This window comes from Carassius auratus, chromosome 4, assembly GCF_003368295.1.
Source record: "Carassius auratus strain Wakin chromosome 4, ASM336829v1, whole genome shotgun sequence".
NCBI classification, from domain to species: Eukaryota; Metazoa; Chordata; class Actinopteri; order Cypriniformes; family Cyprinidae; genus Carassius; species Carassius auratus.
In genome coordinates this window covers 6,425,829-6,444,911 of record NC_039246.1, presented here as the reverse complement: position 1 = coordinate 6,444,911, position 19,083 = coordinate 6,425,829, and the positions used below count along the sequence as shown (strand labels likewise).

Here is a 19,083-nt window from a genome sequence, read left to right as displayed (position 1 = left end):
ACAGTAAACTACATAATAACTTTTTTTATTTTTTATTTCAATTTTATATTATGTTATCGTCAATAAGACAGTCCTGCCCCTAAATGGCATGTCAAACAAAGGTTTGTCTGGTTATGTCATTATTTTCTTATCCAAGTGGATGTTTCTGGGCCAAAATAAGCAGCAGAGTAGACCAGGTTTCATGCTGATAGTCAAAAGTAGACATGATCAGTATTTATGAAATATTGTGACATAATCTAAACAAAGCAGCTCAGCACATCCACAAAAGAGCCGTTTTGCGAAGAGAGAAATGTGTTCATCAAATACCGGACAACAACCATTTCTTAAATATAAACCAAAAATTGTGAATTGGTGCATTGGTGCAGTTTTTCTGTTCCACTCAGTCACAGTTCTAGATTTTCGACCAGGGTGGAAATTCAGATTTATTGTTGCGCATTGTCCAATGGATGAAGTTTATTAGTTTATAAGTGCAAAGAGTAAAGTTTATCAGTTAAAGTTTGTAAAACTGGACTGGAAAGGTTTCTGTCAGACTAATTGTTTCCTTGACATTTTAAAGTTGCAACATAACTGAGATAGCAACAGATCTTTTCTCACATGATGCGATTTACATTTAATCGAAGCTGATAATCAAACATAAAAATGGGAGACTTGATTTTGTTAATTGGTTATTGATTGGATGCAGGTACATCTAAATTAGAGCTTACAGTTGATTATAAGAAAAGTGTGGATATGTGCAAACTAAATGATAGAAGTCTGCTACACATCACCAGAGAGAAGTCTGTAATTTCATCTGAAAATACAGTGATTAAACATTTAGTTTTGTCTCCTAAATAATATATATAAAACTGAATGTAACTTTTTCAGAAACTTTCAAAAATATGCCATTACAAAAGAAGAAAAACACAATGAAAATGAAAAACATTAACTCAAATTTAACAGGCTCTTCGAATATCCTCGTAATCGTAAGTGAAATCTGTGGCAATGCATTCAGAATCCACGATTAGCGAAAACTAATCTTTGAAAACATTAACAAAGAATGAAACATAATTGAAGAGCCAGTTAAATTTGTGCGACTGAGTTTATTTAGATATATATATTTTTTCATTTTCATTTTGTTTTTCTTCTTTTGTAATGGCATATTTTTGGTAGTTTCTGAAAAAGTTACATTCGGTTTTATAAAGTTACGTTCATTTTTATTGAGCCAAATGTAATTCCATACACAATGAGTATACATGTCATGGATTTGCAATTAATTTTAAATAGCTGTCTGAGTGTAACTGAATTTTAAAGTATTTGATATTGCATTAATCATTCATTATTAGCCTAATCTAATGCTATCAGTAAAATATTTTCTATATATGTTTTCTATTTTTATGTTCCAATTCTACTTTTAAAATATAATTTATTCCTTTAATGGAAATTTAAGAATAATTAATCTAGTATTCAGTGTCAATTGACCCTTCAGAAATCATTCCAATATGTTGATTTGGTTTTTCGATTATTATTGGTTCTTAATTATTAATAATGGTTCTTATTATGGTTATCTTATTATGAATGTGTTGAACAGTTTTTGCTTTTTAAATCGTTTTTTTGTTGTTTTTACTTTTATAAGTTAAACCTACTTTAAATCTTCTGTGTTTTGCATTATTGCAGAATAAATACATTTTGCTGTTTGCATCTGCTGTTATCATTAAAATGTTGCCCAAAAGAAACCATACATTTATTGTTTTTCCAATAGTACTTTTGGTAACACTTTAGAATAATGTTTCATTAGTTAATTTAGTTAACTACTTTAGTTAACATGAACTAAGCAACTATAGCTCTTATTAATCTTAATTGATGTTAATTTCATAATTTCCTAATGCATTATTCAAATCAAAAGTTGTGCTTGTTAACATTAGTTAATGCACTGTGCATAATCATTAACTAACAATGAATACCTGTATTTTCATTAACTTACATTAACAAAGATTAATTAATACAATAATAAATGTATTGTTCATGTTAATTAATAAATTAACTAACATTAACTAATGGACCATCATTCTAAAGTGTTACGGTACTTTTTAGTTTTTTGTTAAGACAATACTGTAGTGTTATATCATCCACCCTTTTAAGTCATGCGCTAAATACATTCCCTGTTTTTCTGTTCTGTTTTTCATTTGTATGTTCTGTTCATGTCATTGCATGTGTCTGAAGGAGCTTAAGTTAAAAGACGAGGAGTGTGAGAGGCTTTCTAAAGTGAGAGACCAGCTGGGGCAGGAGCTGGAGGAACTCACTGCTAGCCTTTTTGAGGTTTGTTTGGTTTCTTCTGCCAAATGACAGAGCAGATCTGTGTGTGTCTGGAAGCACTTGATCGTCTGGAGTTATTCTAAACACTCAGCACTGTGATGGGTCAACTCAAATAGACAATACTTGGCAATTAAAAAGTATTTTTTCAACCTCTATATATACTACCATTTGAAAGTTTGAGATTTTTGAAAGTCTTCTCAGGGCTGCATTTATTTAATCAAGATTACAGTAGAACAGTAATATTGTGAAATACTATTGCGATTTAAAAAAATAAATATTTAAATATATTATAGAATGTAATCTATGTGATGGCAAAGCTGAATTTTCAGCAGTCATTACTCCATTCTTCAGTGTCACACAAGCCTTTAGAAATAGCCTTCCTGTGGCTCAGTGGTAGAGCATTGCAATAGCAGCACAAAAGGATCTGGGTTCGATTCCCAGGGTCCACACATACTGGTAAAATAAAAATGTGTAGCCTGACTGCACTGTAAGTCGCTTTGGAAAAAAGCATCATCTATATGTAATGTAAATAATTATTGGGCCAGTTTTACTAAACAAGGCAAATTAGCGCGAAAGTGCAATTCCAAAACCGTGCAGATGTGCGTGGAAATTTCTGCAGGTGATTTACTAACAATGCGCAAATTAAAGAACACAGACGCAAAATCTAATTTACATATCAACTAATGCAATATACAAAGTGCAGCGTCAATTTGCGTATTTGCAAATAAAAAATATAGAAACAAAGAAGCCACAGCATATTGAAAAGAACCGAAGGCCAAAAATGAAGGTTTGCTAGAAGTTTTGATAGACCTGGTATTGCGTGCCTCCTAGTTGAGGGTTCCATGTCAACTTTTATTTCCTGAAGCAAATTAAACATAACATGTCTTGGCAAACGATATGTTAGGATAATGTGTTAATAATAATCATCAATTAATTAATTAATTATAGTCTTCTGTTATTTTAAATAAATTCATATTTGTGGAAAAAAACCTTTCTGTTCTATCACACGCTACCTGTTCACTGAAGTGCCTCCTCTTAGCAACAACAAATGCAGCCATTTCAAGCGCAAAGTAGTTTAAGACATGCTTTTTTGGGGTGTTAAATAATGGCAAAAATAATAGTAATTTGACGAGCACAAACCTTAGTAAAACGCGTTGCGTGATTCGTTTGAATACTCTCCTCCTATAACTTTTGTGTCTGAAAGGGAAAGGAAAGTAAAAATAACCTTTCAGCCCTGATTCGCCACTGCATGTTTTTAGTAAAACCTGACCTGTACAATTTCAACGCCAAAAGACCGTTTGCGCTGACACAAGTTGTTAGTAAAACTGGCCCTTAATGTGCTAATTTTCTGCTCAAGAAGCATTTCATATTATTATTATTATCAATATTGAAAACGGCTGTATTAAAATATTTTATAGTATATACTTTTATTAAATTATAAATTTCTTTCAAACTTGCCACAAATTTTGATTGTTAGTGTATATTTATTAAAACTGTGTGTATTTATTTATATTTTTGGACAAATCTGATATTCACAATGAATTGAACATCTCAAATTTGTTTTATAAAAGTGCAAACAGACAAAGGAACATTCATAAACATATATAGTATAGCAGGTGCCCCATAAATGATAGTCCATAAAATCACACCCATTGAATATGCCCCGGTGATGTGTGTGTGCTATCAGGGTTGTAAATCAGTTCACATCAAAACCTCCCATCTATTCTGACCTTTTAACAAACTTTTGTAACATTCCCAGAAATTGATATTCAGATAGTTATCTAGCTGAAACTATTTCGCAATGATTTACTGCATGATTTGGTTTTAGGGTGCCATGAAAGCTAAGGTAAAGCATATGTTAATCCACTTCACATCGCTTTAGCTGTTTTGATAATAAAACTGAAGTTCAACTGAACAAACTGTTGATAAACGCCGTAGCAGAACAGATAAAACCTAAAAACTTTATTTAAATAAATAAAAAACCTGTGGTATTCCTGAAGTATTTTATTTTGTAGAATAAAATGTCACCCTGGACCACAAAACCAATCATAAAGGTACATTTTTGGAAATTATGTATGGTTTTTTCAGATATGAGTATATTCGGCCAAGATAGAACTATTTGAAAATCTGGATTCTGAGGGTGCAAAAAAGATTCCAGATATTGAGAAAATTGCACTTTAAAGTTGTCCAAATTAAGTTCTTAGCAATTCATATTACTCATCAAAAAGTAAGTTTTTTATATAATTACAGTAGGAAAGTTACAAAATATTTCATGAAACATGAACTTTATGCCCTAAAGATTTTTGGTATTAAAGAAAATGTGATAATTTTGACCCAAACAAAGTATTGTGGGCTATTGCTACAAATAAACCCATACTACTTATGACTGGTTTTATATTCCAGGGTCACAAATGTGAAAATAGACTGGGCTTGTGTTAACCACTGACCTTATTTCAGGCATATGAACAAACATAAAATAAAATAAAATAATAAAAATAAAGAAGAAAAAAAAACACTTGACTTAAGGACGATGGTACTGGAAGTGCTAAAATGCTACAGTGTTTCAGGATTATTCACCTTCCAAAATATGTCATCCCTGCAGCCCATTTCCAGAAAAGTTGGGACATGTTATTAAATGCCGAAAAAATCTACATGTGTCTGGCAGCATATGTCTTTGTACAATCCATGTACAATATATGCCTTGGCCTCAATAGTAACTTCACACATATGAAAGTCAGGCTTGCCTTAGCCACTGATCTACTTTCATACAGTGACAGATTTTGGGTTTTGCACCTGTCGCTAAAAAAACTCTAGATGGTCCCTGTGTCTTTGGTGTGGAGAGCTCGATGTCTGTTCCTCTCAAAAACGAGCAGAAATGTGGACTTTCCTGACCACAGCACACATTTCCAATTTCTTTCACACCAGAGAACCTGACAGCATATCTGCATAGAAACGATGGGTGGCTAAATTATTTGCAATCTTTCATTGAGAAATGTTATTTTTGAAAAGATTTACAAGCAAAGATGGGTCGTGGATTACCACTTTGTGACAAAGACTGACATTGGTAGTTTTACCCAATAACGGCACCATGAATTATTACCAACTTTTCACTTTTACATTGCCTCTGTCCCAACTTTTTTGAGTGTGTTGCATCCATCGATATCACAATGTGTTTATATTTACAGAATACAGTAAAGATGGTTAATAAAGCTAAATAAAGTTTAAAGATTCTTCACAGATTTCTATTGCATTTTACACATCTTGGAAATAAGGTGTTATGTTTATTTTACTTTATGTGCGTAACAAACTGGCAAGTGTCCACTTCCAAATACTTCAACTGAAGCTTCTATAATCATGTGGACAGGGTCAATGTACAATATGACATACATTCTGTTGATCTTCACATAATATGAAACCAGATGTGCTGAGTGTTTGGGTGACTTGCTCTGAAGTTTAATTTCTCCTTCTCTGTTATGGATTTCATACTATCCTCATATTTTATTACATTTTTTTCATGTCATTTTTTTATTACATTTTTCACTCATCTTTTATTTTTATTTCAAGTCCTTGAGTGTCCTCATCCTACTATACTACCTGGCAGCTCTGCCAGGCTCCTCTAGTCTGGTCTGGTGTGGTAGAGGTGTCTCTTGGTGTGGGTTATTCGCAGACGAGTCTGTGTTTAATGTGGATCTGATCTGTGACGTTGTCAACAGGAGGCTCATAAGATGGTGCACGAAGCAAACCTGAAGCAAGCCACTGCTGAAAAACAACTGAAGGAGGCACTGGGAAAGGTGAGTTATGCTGACATGAGAGAGTACTTTGTACATGATAACAAATAAACTAGCTAAACGAGAGAATACAGTGAAGTTCAGAGAAGAAAAATCTAATCAACCACAAACTAAACCATTAATATCTGTCAGTGTCAGCAAAACAGAAGACTGAACTTAAACTGAGGTTATTTATAACATCTTATAGGCCAGATTTACCAACAACTTGCACTAGAACAAACCATCTTTTGACACAAAAAAAGAAAAACACTAATGTCAGGATTTACTAAAGACACACAGTGAAAAGGTATGGATTTTTATGCAAAATGTCAATATTCTCACATATTAGGCCCATATTTTAATTTATATTTGAAAATTCCTTCAATAAAACAGAAAGCATTTTTGTCACGCACTACTTTGTTATTCATTACCTGTCCTTAATTTTGACATATAACTTCTTGGGAAATACATATCTGTCTGTACACTGATTAAGAAAGGTTGGTCTCTTTCATTCTGGAGAAATCCAAATGTTTCCATATTCGTGATGTTGCCCATTTGAAAATAGGCTTTGTAGTCCACTCGTGTTTTAGTATTCGACTCAAAAAAATCATAATGAACAAAAATATGCCAAAGTGGACCGCTGCTCGCACCACATGGCATGGTGAATGGCTGCACTGTTTCCAACGAATATGTGTGCGTGAGGCACCAGCGCGATCAAACAGCTGAAACAGAAAATACTAAATTTTTGGTCACACACAAGGCATAATTCGAAAATGCAAACTGTTAGCAGTTACAAAAATCAAGAATAATAACAGAGTTAATAAGAATTATTTCTAAATGTTGGACCGTTCTCATTTCACTCTGCAAATGGAGACTTTTTTTTTTTAAAACAAGAAAAATGTTTTTTTTTTAAACCAAGAATGGACCGAAATGAGCCTAAGACTATCCCACGTTTTGAAATTAACTCACTGTAAATTTTATAATGGTTTTTAAGGATGTTATATTAAAATGTTATTGTTGTTTTACTTCCTCATTTCATCTCCATTAACAGACCAACATTTTACAATTACATTCAGTTCACAATCCGTCCCTTGGCGCCACCTGGCAGTAGTTTCGCAATTGATTTTAACACGCGACTGACTTGCAGTTAAAGCGGTGGTACATGTGGCGGTATTACCCATTATTATTATTATTATTATTATTATTTGTATATATTTTTTTGAGAATGTTATGTTTTGTAAAAACCTGATTTTAAACCCCTGAAATCTCACCGGTCTTTCCTTTTGGACTCAGATTGATGTTCTTCAGGCCGAAGTAGCTGCATTGAAGACTCTGGTCCTGTCAACCTCTCCCACATCCCCCTGCAAAGAAATGCCCCCCGGACCCAAAGCCCCTTTTAAGAAAGGCCACACTCGAAACAAGAGCACGAGCAGTGCCATGTTGGGCAGCCAGCAGGAGGTTGCAGTGACGCAACCCATTGTACGTGAGTGTAAAGAGGTTTGTATCTAGTGGTGAACATATATTTGTGTAGAATCACTCTCACACCCACAGAAATTTCCCATATATCCATGGTTTTGTTTTGTGTCAGCCATTGATGTCTTATTAATCACAAGCAAATGTATTTTATCTAAAGAGTTCATATGTAGGCGATTCTCCCTAGCATACATAACTGAATATATTGTCCAAACAGCACATTTAAAAACAAATAGGACCTAGTGGTAACATATATAGGAAAACAGGATGGGACGTAGAATGGAGCCTTGAGGTACCCCACAAACACTAGAAGAAGAAGATGAGTCATTTCACAGTTCCACAGAATTTTTTTTGTCCTTTAAATAGGAAGAAAACAGTATAATGACATTGCCTCAAATCCCTACCTAATGAATTAAATGTTCTAAAATAATTATATAATCTATAGTGTCAAATCCTGGTAAGAAAATGGAGAACTACACAGTTCCCTTTATTGACAGAGAGCAAAAGGTCATTAGATATTTTGAGGTGGACAGATCTGAAATCTGATTAAAATAGACAGCTTTCTCCAGAATTTTAGATATAGTATATAATTCAGAACTTGGACAAAAAATATTTAAGAACGAAGGGTCAAAAAATCTAAAACAATGGAAAAACTGTTACATGTAGAAAGAGAAAAAAAATATCTTAAAGGGATAGTTCACCCAAAAATGTACTTACCCCCAGGGCATCTAAGATGTAGGTGATTTGTGTCACAGTGTCTTACATCGTTTGCACCTGTCTTTAAATACCCGGGTTGTTTCTGTCTTTGTTACGGAGTCCTTGTTTGATGTCTGAGCGTTACATGTCCGTCAACTCTTGCCTTGCCTTGCCCTGTGTTCGTGTCCTGTTTGTGTTTTGTTTTGGATATTCTGGTTTTGACCCTGCTTGGCTTGTTTACCCGTTTGGATTACCCTTATTAAAGAAACATACCTGCACTTGGTTCTCTCGCCTCGTTCCTGTAACGCCGAACGTGACAATTTGTTTCTTCAGTAGAACACAAACAGAGATATTTAAAACAAACCATTGCATTCTACATCATGCAGAATAACATAAGTGGACTTTGGACGATTATGTAATTGTGGCATCCATACTTGTAATCACGATTAGAAATTTGATTAATTGTGCAGCCCCAACTGTAATGACAGAACTTGCTATCATCGTTGGCTTACAATGCTTGGGGGAAACACACCCCTGTTCGACTTTTTTCTGTATAACACAAAAGAAGATTTTAAAATATTACATACTGAGCTTTGTTTTCCATATAATGAAAGTGAACTTTGACTGAAGCCACCCAGTTTATGATCATTTATAAAAGTTTCCTGACCAATTTCCTTTCATCCAGCATTGTGGACTTTAAAATATGTGTTATAATTAGGGATATTAAATTGTGTGTGTGCATTTTTGACAATATGTGTTTGTTTCTTAGGTGGATTCACTGCTCTTCAACGAGTTCAAAGTGTGGAAAGAGGAGCCAACCCTAGAGAGAAGCTGCTCCTTCCTCGAGCGCATTTACAGAGAAGACATCTACCCATGTCTGACGTTTTCTAAGAGTGAGGTATGCTTCTGCTGTCATCCCTCGGTAGAACTTAGAAGCACCTCCTTCTACTTTATTTTATAGACATTAGTTTCTGTAAATGATTTGCTTCATTGAGCATGATACAAGTGTGACAGCTCAGCTAATCGTTGAGAATCTGAGCTAATAACTCAGATCTCCAGCTGCTCTCTGCTGGTTGAATCTACTCATGAATTGCTAAAAACATGAATGTCAACTGTATGAAACTAGGTTACAAAGCTAAATGCTGTTCATAATGTTAAGTAATTAACCAAAGTAATGCTTTCTAATTACAGTATTTTCCGCACTATAAGGCACACCGGATTATTAGGCGCACCTTCAATGAATGGCCTATTTTAAAACCGTTTTCATATATAGGGCGCACCGGATTATAAGGCGCATAGAATAGACCAGTGGTTCTCAAACCCGCGGAGCGCATGTGGCCCACCATATGCTGAAAAAAAAAAAAAACTTTTAGTTTTACAATTATTTTTATTTTGTACATTTATGTAAAAAATTAGGCTACTAAAGAAATATAAGCTATAACCTAATTTTTTTCATAAATTATTTTCAGGCATGAGCAGACTTACATCACATTACGAACACATACAATCGCGCACTTTGGCAGAATTCAATTCAAATAGTCATCAACAGCTATTAGTTCGGTAAAATTGAGCATCAGAAATGACAAATTTGTTTTTAAGGGAGAAAAAAAGAAATGTGTTGAATGCCAGCGAATGAACACATACAAAAAAAAGAATAGTCGCAGTATGTAGTGAAGGAGGATTTTCGGTTTGCCCTGCAACTCACTTAAAGAAGTTCAAGCAAATAGAAACACCATATACTACGCAGCAATCATCCTTAATTGAAGTAATGTGGCAAAACATCTCTGGAGAGAACCTCATATTATTAAATTCGAAAGTGCTTTCCATATTTGGATCGACAGCAGAAATTGTGTGTTCACAAATGTAGCCTATGTCGCGCGTCAGGTCATGCTCCCGTGCGCGTCTCACAGACTGCGTCTTAAAGCCTCTGTTAAACTTTCCGCATCCGCGAGTCTGCTATGGACCGCTAGGTAGGCATGACGTAAAAATCGCCATCGGAGAGTGTGTGCCGAGGCTCTGAGCAGACGACCGCATGGACAGGTGCGCACGGTCAGTAGGCTTCAAAAGCACAATTGCCAATCAAACGGTGCAATCTCTCAATAAAGAATATAAAGACAGCGATGTGCAATAATTCTGGGAAATTGTTTGTTCACATGTTTGTTGCAGAGCGGACCATCAGCGTACTCTTTCGGAAGTATAAATAGAAGAAGTCCGCGTGCGCACTGGTCGCGTCCGCGTCTGGATTGCTCATGCGGAAAGTATAACACAAATCGCAACTTCATTGTGCTGTTACTACATTGAGCTGAATTTCCCAAATTGTTCAGCTCCCGACAGCATTAGGTGTTTTATTTATGGGGAGTAGAATTATTTATATTTTTCAATGAATCCAATCGATTCGATATCATAATATTTGGGCTATAATATTATAAATCAGGTTGGTTTGTATTGGTGACATAATATGTAAATTATATGCGTGCGGCCCGCGAGACTTGCACTTGGACCATAATGCGGCCCGGTGGAAAAAAAGGTTGAGAACCACTGGAATAGAAGATACTGCAGTCAAACGTTTGACTGGGTTTGTGTAATGCATCCACTAGATTGAGCTCTGCTAAAGGGAATGTCAACATTTTAACAGAGCGCCTTGATCCATATTTAAGGCACTCTGGATTATAAGGCGCAGTGTCGTTTTTTGGGAAAATTAAAGGCTTTTAAGTGTGCCTTATAGTGCGGAAAATACGTTAAAAAAGTAGTGCACTACACTGCATGTGACTAATGGAAAAGTTGATTAATGTAAAGTTCAGTCATGAAACTATAGATGGCACAGGCTGACAGGTTGTTAATGTAACTGTTAATGTTAATGTATATGATGATATTCAGAGAGCTAAACAACTTGGCACAAGCTGATTGGTTAATGCTGCATATGCAGCCAATGAGCTTGCTGCCTTGCATTTATATGGATGGCTAGCATTCACTTGAGGTTCCACATTCAGAGTTTCTCTGAAACCCTCCACCTTCCCCAGCTCCACCTGTATAGATCTGCTATGGTTATTTTATCGTTTACAGTGAAATTGAGGGAAAATTTCCTACTTTTACCACGTGGTTTTAATTTTTTCAGTCAGTGTTCTTGACGTCTTAAAATTAATTTATAATTGTAAGCGTTCTAAAATTTGGGGATAGAGAAGACAGGAATTGCAATATGACTTAATGTGATTATTAAACTTCACTAAAGTGTGATTTTAATAAACATCAGTGGTGCACGTTGAAAGTAAAAATATGGGACTGTTGTTGTGTCCTGGTTCATTGTTTAAGAGCATTGTGCTATCAGTGAATACGTGCATTTATGCCAAGCGATTGCTTACGATCTGCTGTTAATGAATTATAACATATACTTTATGGTTTATTTATATTGTAATATGCTGTAGATGATCATAAGAGTGCATGTTTTATCTCTCTCATCTTTTTAAATGAGCAGTGGTAAAGCATAAACATTTCAAAACAAGTCTTCTGGTGTATGTTAGGCTTGACTATAATTTTAAAACAAATTTATGCCAATGGTCTTGAATGTATGTAGATTTTACAGCACAGTCATTTTTAAAAGACATTATTATAGTATGAGAAAAAAAGTATTTTGTGTGCCTTTTTTTTTTAATAGAACGAAAAAAATCTATAGTAAAAAAAGCAAGTTTTTTTCAGTTAAATACAACAAAATGGGTATGAAATAAACTGTACACACATGTAACAGAACACTTTTTTTAAGAGATGTTTTTTGGAATACTGTTCAAAACCTTTGGGTGAGGTAAGGGTTTAACTTTTGGGTAATGATTAATTATTAAATCAGTTCATTTAAATGACTCATTCAGACAAAATTTAATCTGGCTTCCAAGTGCTACATGAAAGAGAGAGGGCATTTTAGGACACTTTTTTTGTGCATGGCTTATGTGTAGTTTGTGTGATCCACAGCTTGGGTCTGCGATCCTGGAGGCGGTGGAACAGAACACACTGAGTGTGGAGCCGGTGGGATTCCAGCCTTTGCCAGTCGTCAAAGCGTCTGCTGTTGAGTGTGGAGGACCCAAGTGAGTATCATTGACACAAAGCCTGTGTCAAGGCCCATTATTTGTAAAGAAAGTACTTTCATGAATCTCTATTTCTCTAATACCGCTGTTTATTTTTATTTCATTGTGCTTAAAAGTGTTGTGTGGATCACGTGTACTAAACAGCTTGTCAGCATGACTTTCTTTCGTCATTCTTTCCTTCTGTATTTGTGTCCTTTTGTTGATTTGGTTCTCGTTCCGATGGGCTTCCTGTGGCAGCAGGATGGCACAGACTCTCGTGTAAGTGAATCGTGATCAGACCCTTAAGTCCCCCTGATCTGACCCGTGCCACCCTGCCTCCCAATCCTTGTCTTGATTTCCCTAGTGTCTGTTTCAGGGAGTTCATATCTCTGTGCCTCATATATATTTTTGTTATTCACCCAAGTGTTAGTTTACAGTCCTAAATCTCTCCTCGGATGTCCATCAGGTTTATAGTATAATATATTTCTAAAAGCATTCAATCTCTTTCACACTGTGCAGGAAATGTGCCCTATGTGGTCAAACCAAAACCTGCAAGCACAGAATCAAGTTTGGCGACTCCAGCAACTATTATTATGTATCTCCGTTTTGCCGTTATCGGGTGAGTATTGCATTATTTCATTGTTATAGATTTCACAGCTTCTCCTCTGAAATTATTTGGAAACCATCCATTTGGTGTTTAGTAAAGAAATCGATGCTTGGGCAGATCGTCATCAGAAAATATTCATATATTTCAAATTTTGTTTTGTTGCATATTCAAAAGAAAGCATATTTATGTGTTTCGGTGGTTGTAGAATTAATGTTTTAAAAATCAAAGCGAATATATAAAGTTTACCATTACTTAGGGGTAGCCATATGAATCGTTCATATGGGACAAACAACCAAAGAAGTCTGACCAATAAGATGCAGGTATTGGACATAATCGACCAATCGTGGGGCTGCATATGAGAAGGTGAGATCTATAGGGAACGATCAAAGCAATGCAAATTTGTGTACGTTTGTTTGTTCGGTTGACTTGAAGCGGCACTGCGCACCAATCAAAAAAGATACAAAAGTAGGTGCGAGAGCGATTCATAAGCATAAGGAGCCATCTGCTCTGCTCTCTATAGCTCTCATGAATGTTACACAACGCTCAACCTGCAATGTGCAAACAGCCAAAACCTGGATATTTTACGCAATATTAAAATGACCCATATGAACGGTGCATATAGCCACCTTACCATTAATGTCAAGAAATATTTGGCAATGTGCTGATGCTTCGAACATCAGACCATCCTACCAAATCAAGCAAGTGGATAAAAAGAGCAAAATTGGGTAACACTTTATAATAACTGCACACTAATCATTAATTAAGCATTAGTAAACAGATAATACATAATTTATAAAGCATTAATAGACAGTAATAATCAGTTTATAAATACAGATATAAACGCTTTATTCTTGCTTTAAAAGCATATCTATAATGTGTAATTTCATACTTTATTCGTGATCAATTTATCATTTCTCAATGAAGTATAGCATTATTTACAAACCAGTTATTTAGGAGTTGCCGGTGATTCATAAGATCACAAGAAATGTAGTAAATTCTGGTAGTTATAAAGCATTTAGTAGTGGTCAGTTAACTCTTTATGTGAGCTCACCTAAAGTGAGTCTAGTTATGCATTGTAAAGCATTTATAAAGGATATTTAAAGGCTCAGTTATTTTCTAAACAAAAAACAGAAACAAACACAACACAGTGATACAGAACATAGAAATATTAACAGCCTTTAAATCTCATTTGTAAAAGCTTTACAAGGCATAAATAGTCCTCACTTTAGATGAGCTCACAAAAATAGTTAACTAACAACTACATATGTTTTATAACTACCTGAATTAACCCTGAATTACAGTAGAAATACATGTTAATAAACCATTTATTAACACTATAAGTAACTATTACTATTTGTCTGAATAAAAAGATGAATGCACATTTAAATAGTTTATTAATCATTTACTTACAATTTCTAAGTGATCTTATGAACCAACTTCTTAATAACTGGTGTGTAAATAATGCTATACTTAATTTGGAAATTATAAATTGATCATTAATTTTCATTAAGCATGAAAAAACTATTATTAAATACATTATAAATATGCTTTTAAAACAGGTATAAAGCATTTATATCTGTATTTATAAACTGCTTATAAATGTCTATTAATGCTTTATAAATGATGAATTAACTGTTTCCTAATGCTTAACTAATGATTAATAGCATGCAGTTATTATAAAATGTTACCCAAAATGGGTATCTTTGATAAGGTGACTAAATTAAAAACTCATGAAAGTATAGGAAAATTATCTGATTCGGATTAAAGACCAGTGGAAAAAACTGCTTAATGAGACCATAATAATGACTTGGGCCTGACCATGATGGAGGTGTGTCAAAGACTATAGAATTCCCAAGACGTGTCACTCGTATAGTTTTGAATGGAGAAAAATGCAACGCTTAATATGGCTGCTCAATCACAGGAAGCCCCGCCTTCTAATTGAGAGAGCCAATCGCTAATTGTTAAAGTCAGATGTTAGATGTCCTAGTTGCGATAGAAACAGTCAGCAATCTGAAACATGGTAATCTAGCCTGAAAAATAAGCTTTTTATAACGCTATTTGAGCAAAAGAAACGTCATTCATGACACTGTTGTTTGTCAGTTTGTCAGTTTTGGAGAATTTGATGTTTCCCCATTCAAAGAGATAGGAGTTGCACTTGCATGCCCGAGAGGCATTTCAAAGATGGCCGCAGAGTGCCTTAAATTTTATTTCACCACAAGCCTATACTGGACAAGCGGTTCATAAATGTAATGAAATTTGTGAAAAACTATTTCATTTTAGAAGTTTAATCAACAAGGGCATTTTATATACAAATACATAGCAAAATCTGCAACATTACAAAATCTACATTACTTTGTCTGCCCATAACTTCGTAACTGTGAGACAAAGCTGCCTACAAGAAATGTCAGAGAAACTAATTACCTAAATTTATAAGTTAATTGTAGGATTTATAAGTTATAAGTTAAATTTATAAGTTAATTATGTAGGATTGACACTCTGTGTCAATCCTACATACAGCACCTTTACTTTTATCTTTAGATCTTTTAAATATGTGTCTTTAGATTCACCCCATCAGCATTTTAGTATTTGGTTTTTATGCTTTGCATATTATCATCATTCTCATTAGTAGTATATGGAGGTCTGTATAAATGTAACTTTTCTTCTATGCTTAAAACAGATCACGTCTGTCTGCAACTTCTTCACCTACGTTCGTTACATTCTCCAAGGACTAGTCAAACAACAAGATGGTAAGCTAATAATTAATCTCTTATATAGTCACATCATTCAAAACATTATATAACTTTATTTAAATTTCAATTACAGTAAGTAATTTGTTGTTACAGCATGAAGTCATTGTGTATTCAACTGAATATGTTCCCTTTCAGTTGGTCACTCGACACCACATCAGTGACCAACGAATTAGGATCTTGATTTGAGAGACCTATCTACTTCGAGCGTAAAATAAACAAGCCAATTGACAAGCCGATGAACATAAAAAGGCAGCGTGTTGGCCGACAGCGATTGAGCAATGGTTGTTCCTGTGTCGAGTGGGTTGAACACTTCAGGTTGCACTACCTCCTGTCATGCTGCAAGCGGCCAATAGCCTTGTGTGTCTCAAGACGTAAAACAGCATTTCCCTGAAAGAGCCAGTTTCTCTCGAAGCTGGATGATTGGTGTCTCAGATATATATATATATATCTATATATATATATATATATATATATATATATATATAATATATATATATATATATATATATATATATATATATATATATATATATATATATATATAAAATTATAATAATAGTAGTGCTGCAAACACATAAAAGGTTACACTGGTCAGTTTAAATAGACCGTAGTATACCGGTCCACTCTGCTGTTATGCCAAGGACGTTTTTGCTCATGTGAAGAAGCGTCTAGTTTACATAAAAAATAAAAAATAAACTTTTTTTAGTTCAACAGTAAGATACATTGTGAATATGGAAACATTTGGATATGTGCAGAATGAGACGTGAGCAACAATCTCCAAATACATCTAGTCAAACCCGCGCTCGCTCGTCCTCGTATGCAAGCACTCATGCACTGTCACGATCTAATGCACTGTAAATGCCGGATTTTTAAAAACAAATAGGCCTAGCGGAACGCAAAAAAATCTAATATTTAGCAGAATAGGATCAAACAATAAAGTATTGGTAATAATACTTTCATAAAATGTTTGATGTGAAAAAAGCGGTTCACTGACTGCGCAGCACAGCCACAAGCGCCACAGTTATGTTTGGGATAATTTTATTTTTAATACTATAGTCTCATTTGAAAACATTGCAATTGCATTTTAAAATACAACAATGAGCACCACGAAACCATTTAAAGAGGCGCATTCAGCGGTCTCCTTGACGGGAAACAGTCAACAAATCAAAATGATCTCAAACGAATGGCGCGCTCTCTTCATTTTATCAAATGATCATAATCACATCTGTTCATTTTTATAGTCCTGCCACTAGCATTTTATTCAGACTAAAACCCCTTTAATTCGGGGGAGAAAACTTTTTTTCCAAGTGGCTTTTGCACAAAATAATAATACTGCTACAAACGCATTTTGCAGCATTAAGGTTATTAATTGATCGTTAATTGAAACGACGATCAATCATGGAATTTATTGAATATTGACATGCCTAAATGCAAATGAGTTGGATGGAGACGACATCTAATCCAGATGTTTTGAAAGCGCTCCAAACTGCTACTGACCTCGCGCTCCGAGCTCTCTGGGTTATGCGATGTCTACACTTGTGGTCCAGGAGCGCCATTTCTAGCTGTGTCTGGCCGAAATGAGGGATGCCGTCAAAATTCGGTTCCTCAGTGCCCCGTGTCCCAGACTGGCCTCTTCGGCAACGCGGCCGAAAGCAAACTCTCCCCAACGCAGGGGAACTCTTTTCTCAGCATGGAGTTAGATTCGGTCACAAAGACAGCAGGCCTCATAGAGGAACATGTGCGGTCGGTGCTGAACTGCTTGAATTCAGCCCCAGTTGAATTCAAACAATTTCAGAGGCTCCTGGAGTATATGGCAGCTGCATTCCCATCGAAACTTGCCCCCCACCTTTTTCTCCAGTGAGCCTTCTCACACAGATGCTGGGCAACGTCAGGGAAGAAGAGGAGTAGGTACTCCTTGTGGCACCGAATTGGCCCACTCACACATGGTTCACCGTACTAATGCTCCTCGGGACAGCCCCTCCCTGGCAGAGTCCTCTGAGAAAGGATTTACTGACCTCTGGAAACTTCATGTCTGGAGGCTCGCACAGGACACATGAAGGGGCAGCATCCATGGCGCTTTGGTAGAGATCCCAATTTGTCGGTCACCGGCGTGCGGTCGAGAATGACCAACTGAAAGGAACGTCTCGGTTAAGTATGTAACCCTCATTGCCTGAAGAAGAGAACGGAGATGTCACGTCCCGTCTCCACAGCTGCTGTATCACTGCTGAGCAACTGTGCTCCTCAGTGAAAACTTGGTATGTGTTGCACCAGCTGGCTATTTATGCTCATGCTGTGATCAACGGCAATCATTGCATGCAAAGTGACATCTCCGTTCCCTCCTTTAAGGAATAAGTGATACATACATAACTGAGTTGATTAATTATAGATTATTAATAACTTTAAGGTTTTTACCGATAAATTTGTTATTTAAAATTCTAATACTTCTTTCTGCTTCTGCTAAAAAGTGAATCATTCATTGCGATTTGTGAACTTATCCAACAGGTTCATTGAAGACCATGAATATTTAGTTGACCATAAAAATACAATATAATACTTTGGAAAATGTTGTGAAAGTAAAAGTTTCCCAAAATAAAAATACAATTCCAAAAATTACCTTAAGTTAATTAAACTAATTATAATTTAAAACATTACTGTTCACCACTGTATAAAACACAGGATTTGTTAATGTGTGTTCTAATGAAAGTTTCCCTACTCACACATCATGGCGCTGTGTTTTACCAAGCAGAGCAGATGTTCTGGGAGGTCATGCAGCTACGGAAGGAGATGTCCAACGCCAAGCTGGGGTACTACAAAGATGAACTGTGAATAGAGCCATCACTGTCATGGGAATGCCGTCATCTTAACCCAATGAAGTTTACCAGTTCTGTCAGAGTGGCTTCCCAGGGACCACCACACCTCATTATCTTTATTGAAACAGAGGGAGAAGATGACACCTAAGCATGAACTGTAGCTGGAGGTTGTGTTCTCTCTGAAGAATCTGTACAATGAAGGATGAATCACACTCAAATAAATGCGTCTCAACCTCTCTTGGTTGGTAGATGGATATGTTCAGTGCTGTAGCTAGCTGTGTGCTGTTGTGCTGTTGTGTTTCTATATCTGGAATGTTCTCTGTATCCTCTTGGACCACTGTGTGTATTTGCTTATGAGCCTCATCTAGCCTTCCTCGTTTTGATTTTAGTGCCTTTTTGGAAGCCTGAATAAAGTTGTGCACCTCCAGAAGAGAATTATTGTTAGTGTTTGTCCTCATGAAGCGGTGACCTCTCAGAGCCACAGCATGTGAAGATACATGAAGACTTTCTCTGCTGTAAAGGACCATTCTCACCAAGGATGATTAATATAATAATAACTGTAACTATAAAAATGTGATAATCAATCTGTTAGTGTTTTTATTGTTCATTTGCTGGAAAAAAGGACCGTTTAAAGGG

The 19,083-nt window shown here is 35.5% G+C and overlaps 1 protein-coding gene across 6 annotated transcripts in view; it reads left to right on the top strand.

The window, feature by feature from the left end:
- LOC113057216 (rab-3A-interacting protein-like) overlaps positions 1-18,882 on the top strand; it is a 29,741-nt gene extending 10,859 nt beyond the window's left edge. The window contains exons 5-13 of one of the 6 annotated variants that reach the window (XM_026224466.1): positions 2,200-2,295; positions 6,006-6,083; positions 7,353-7,538; positions 8,998-9,126; positions 12,189-12,301; positions 12,542-12,559; positions 12,800-12,899; positions 15,565-15,634; positions 18,381-18,882. In XM_026224466.1, coding sequence (XP_026080251.1) covers positions 2,200-2,295; positions 6,006-6,083; positions 7,353-7,538; positions 8,998-9,126; positions 12,189-12,301; positions 12,542-12,559; positions 12,800-12,899; positions 15,565-15,634; positions 18,381-18,463 — 873 coding nt within the window. In that variant the 3' untranslated portion in view covers positions 18,464-18,882. Of the gene's footprint in view, positions 1-2,199; positions 2,296-6,005; positions 6,084-7,352; positions 7,557-8,997; positions 9,127-12,188; positions 12,302-12,541; positions 12,560-12,799; positions 12,900-15,564; positions 15,635-18,380 lie in introns of all 6 variants that reach the window. The other 5 variants (XM_026224449.1, XM_026224441.1, XM_026224483.1 and 2 more) reach the window with 5 other exon arrangements.
- The last annotated feature ends 201 nt before the right edge of the window (positions 18,883-19,083 follow it).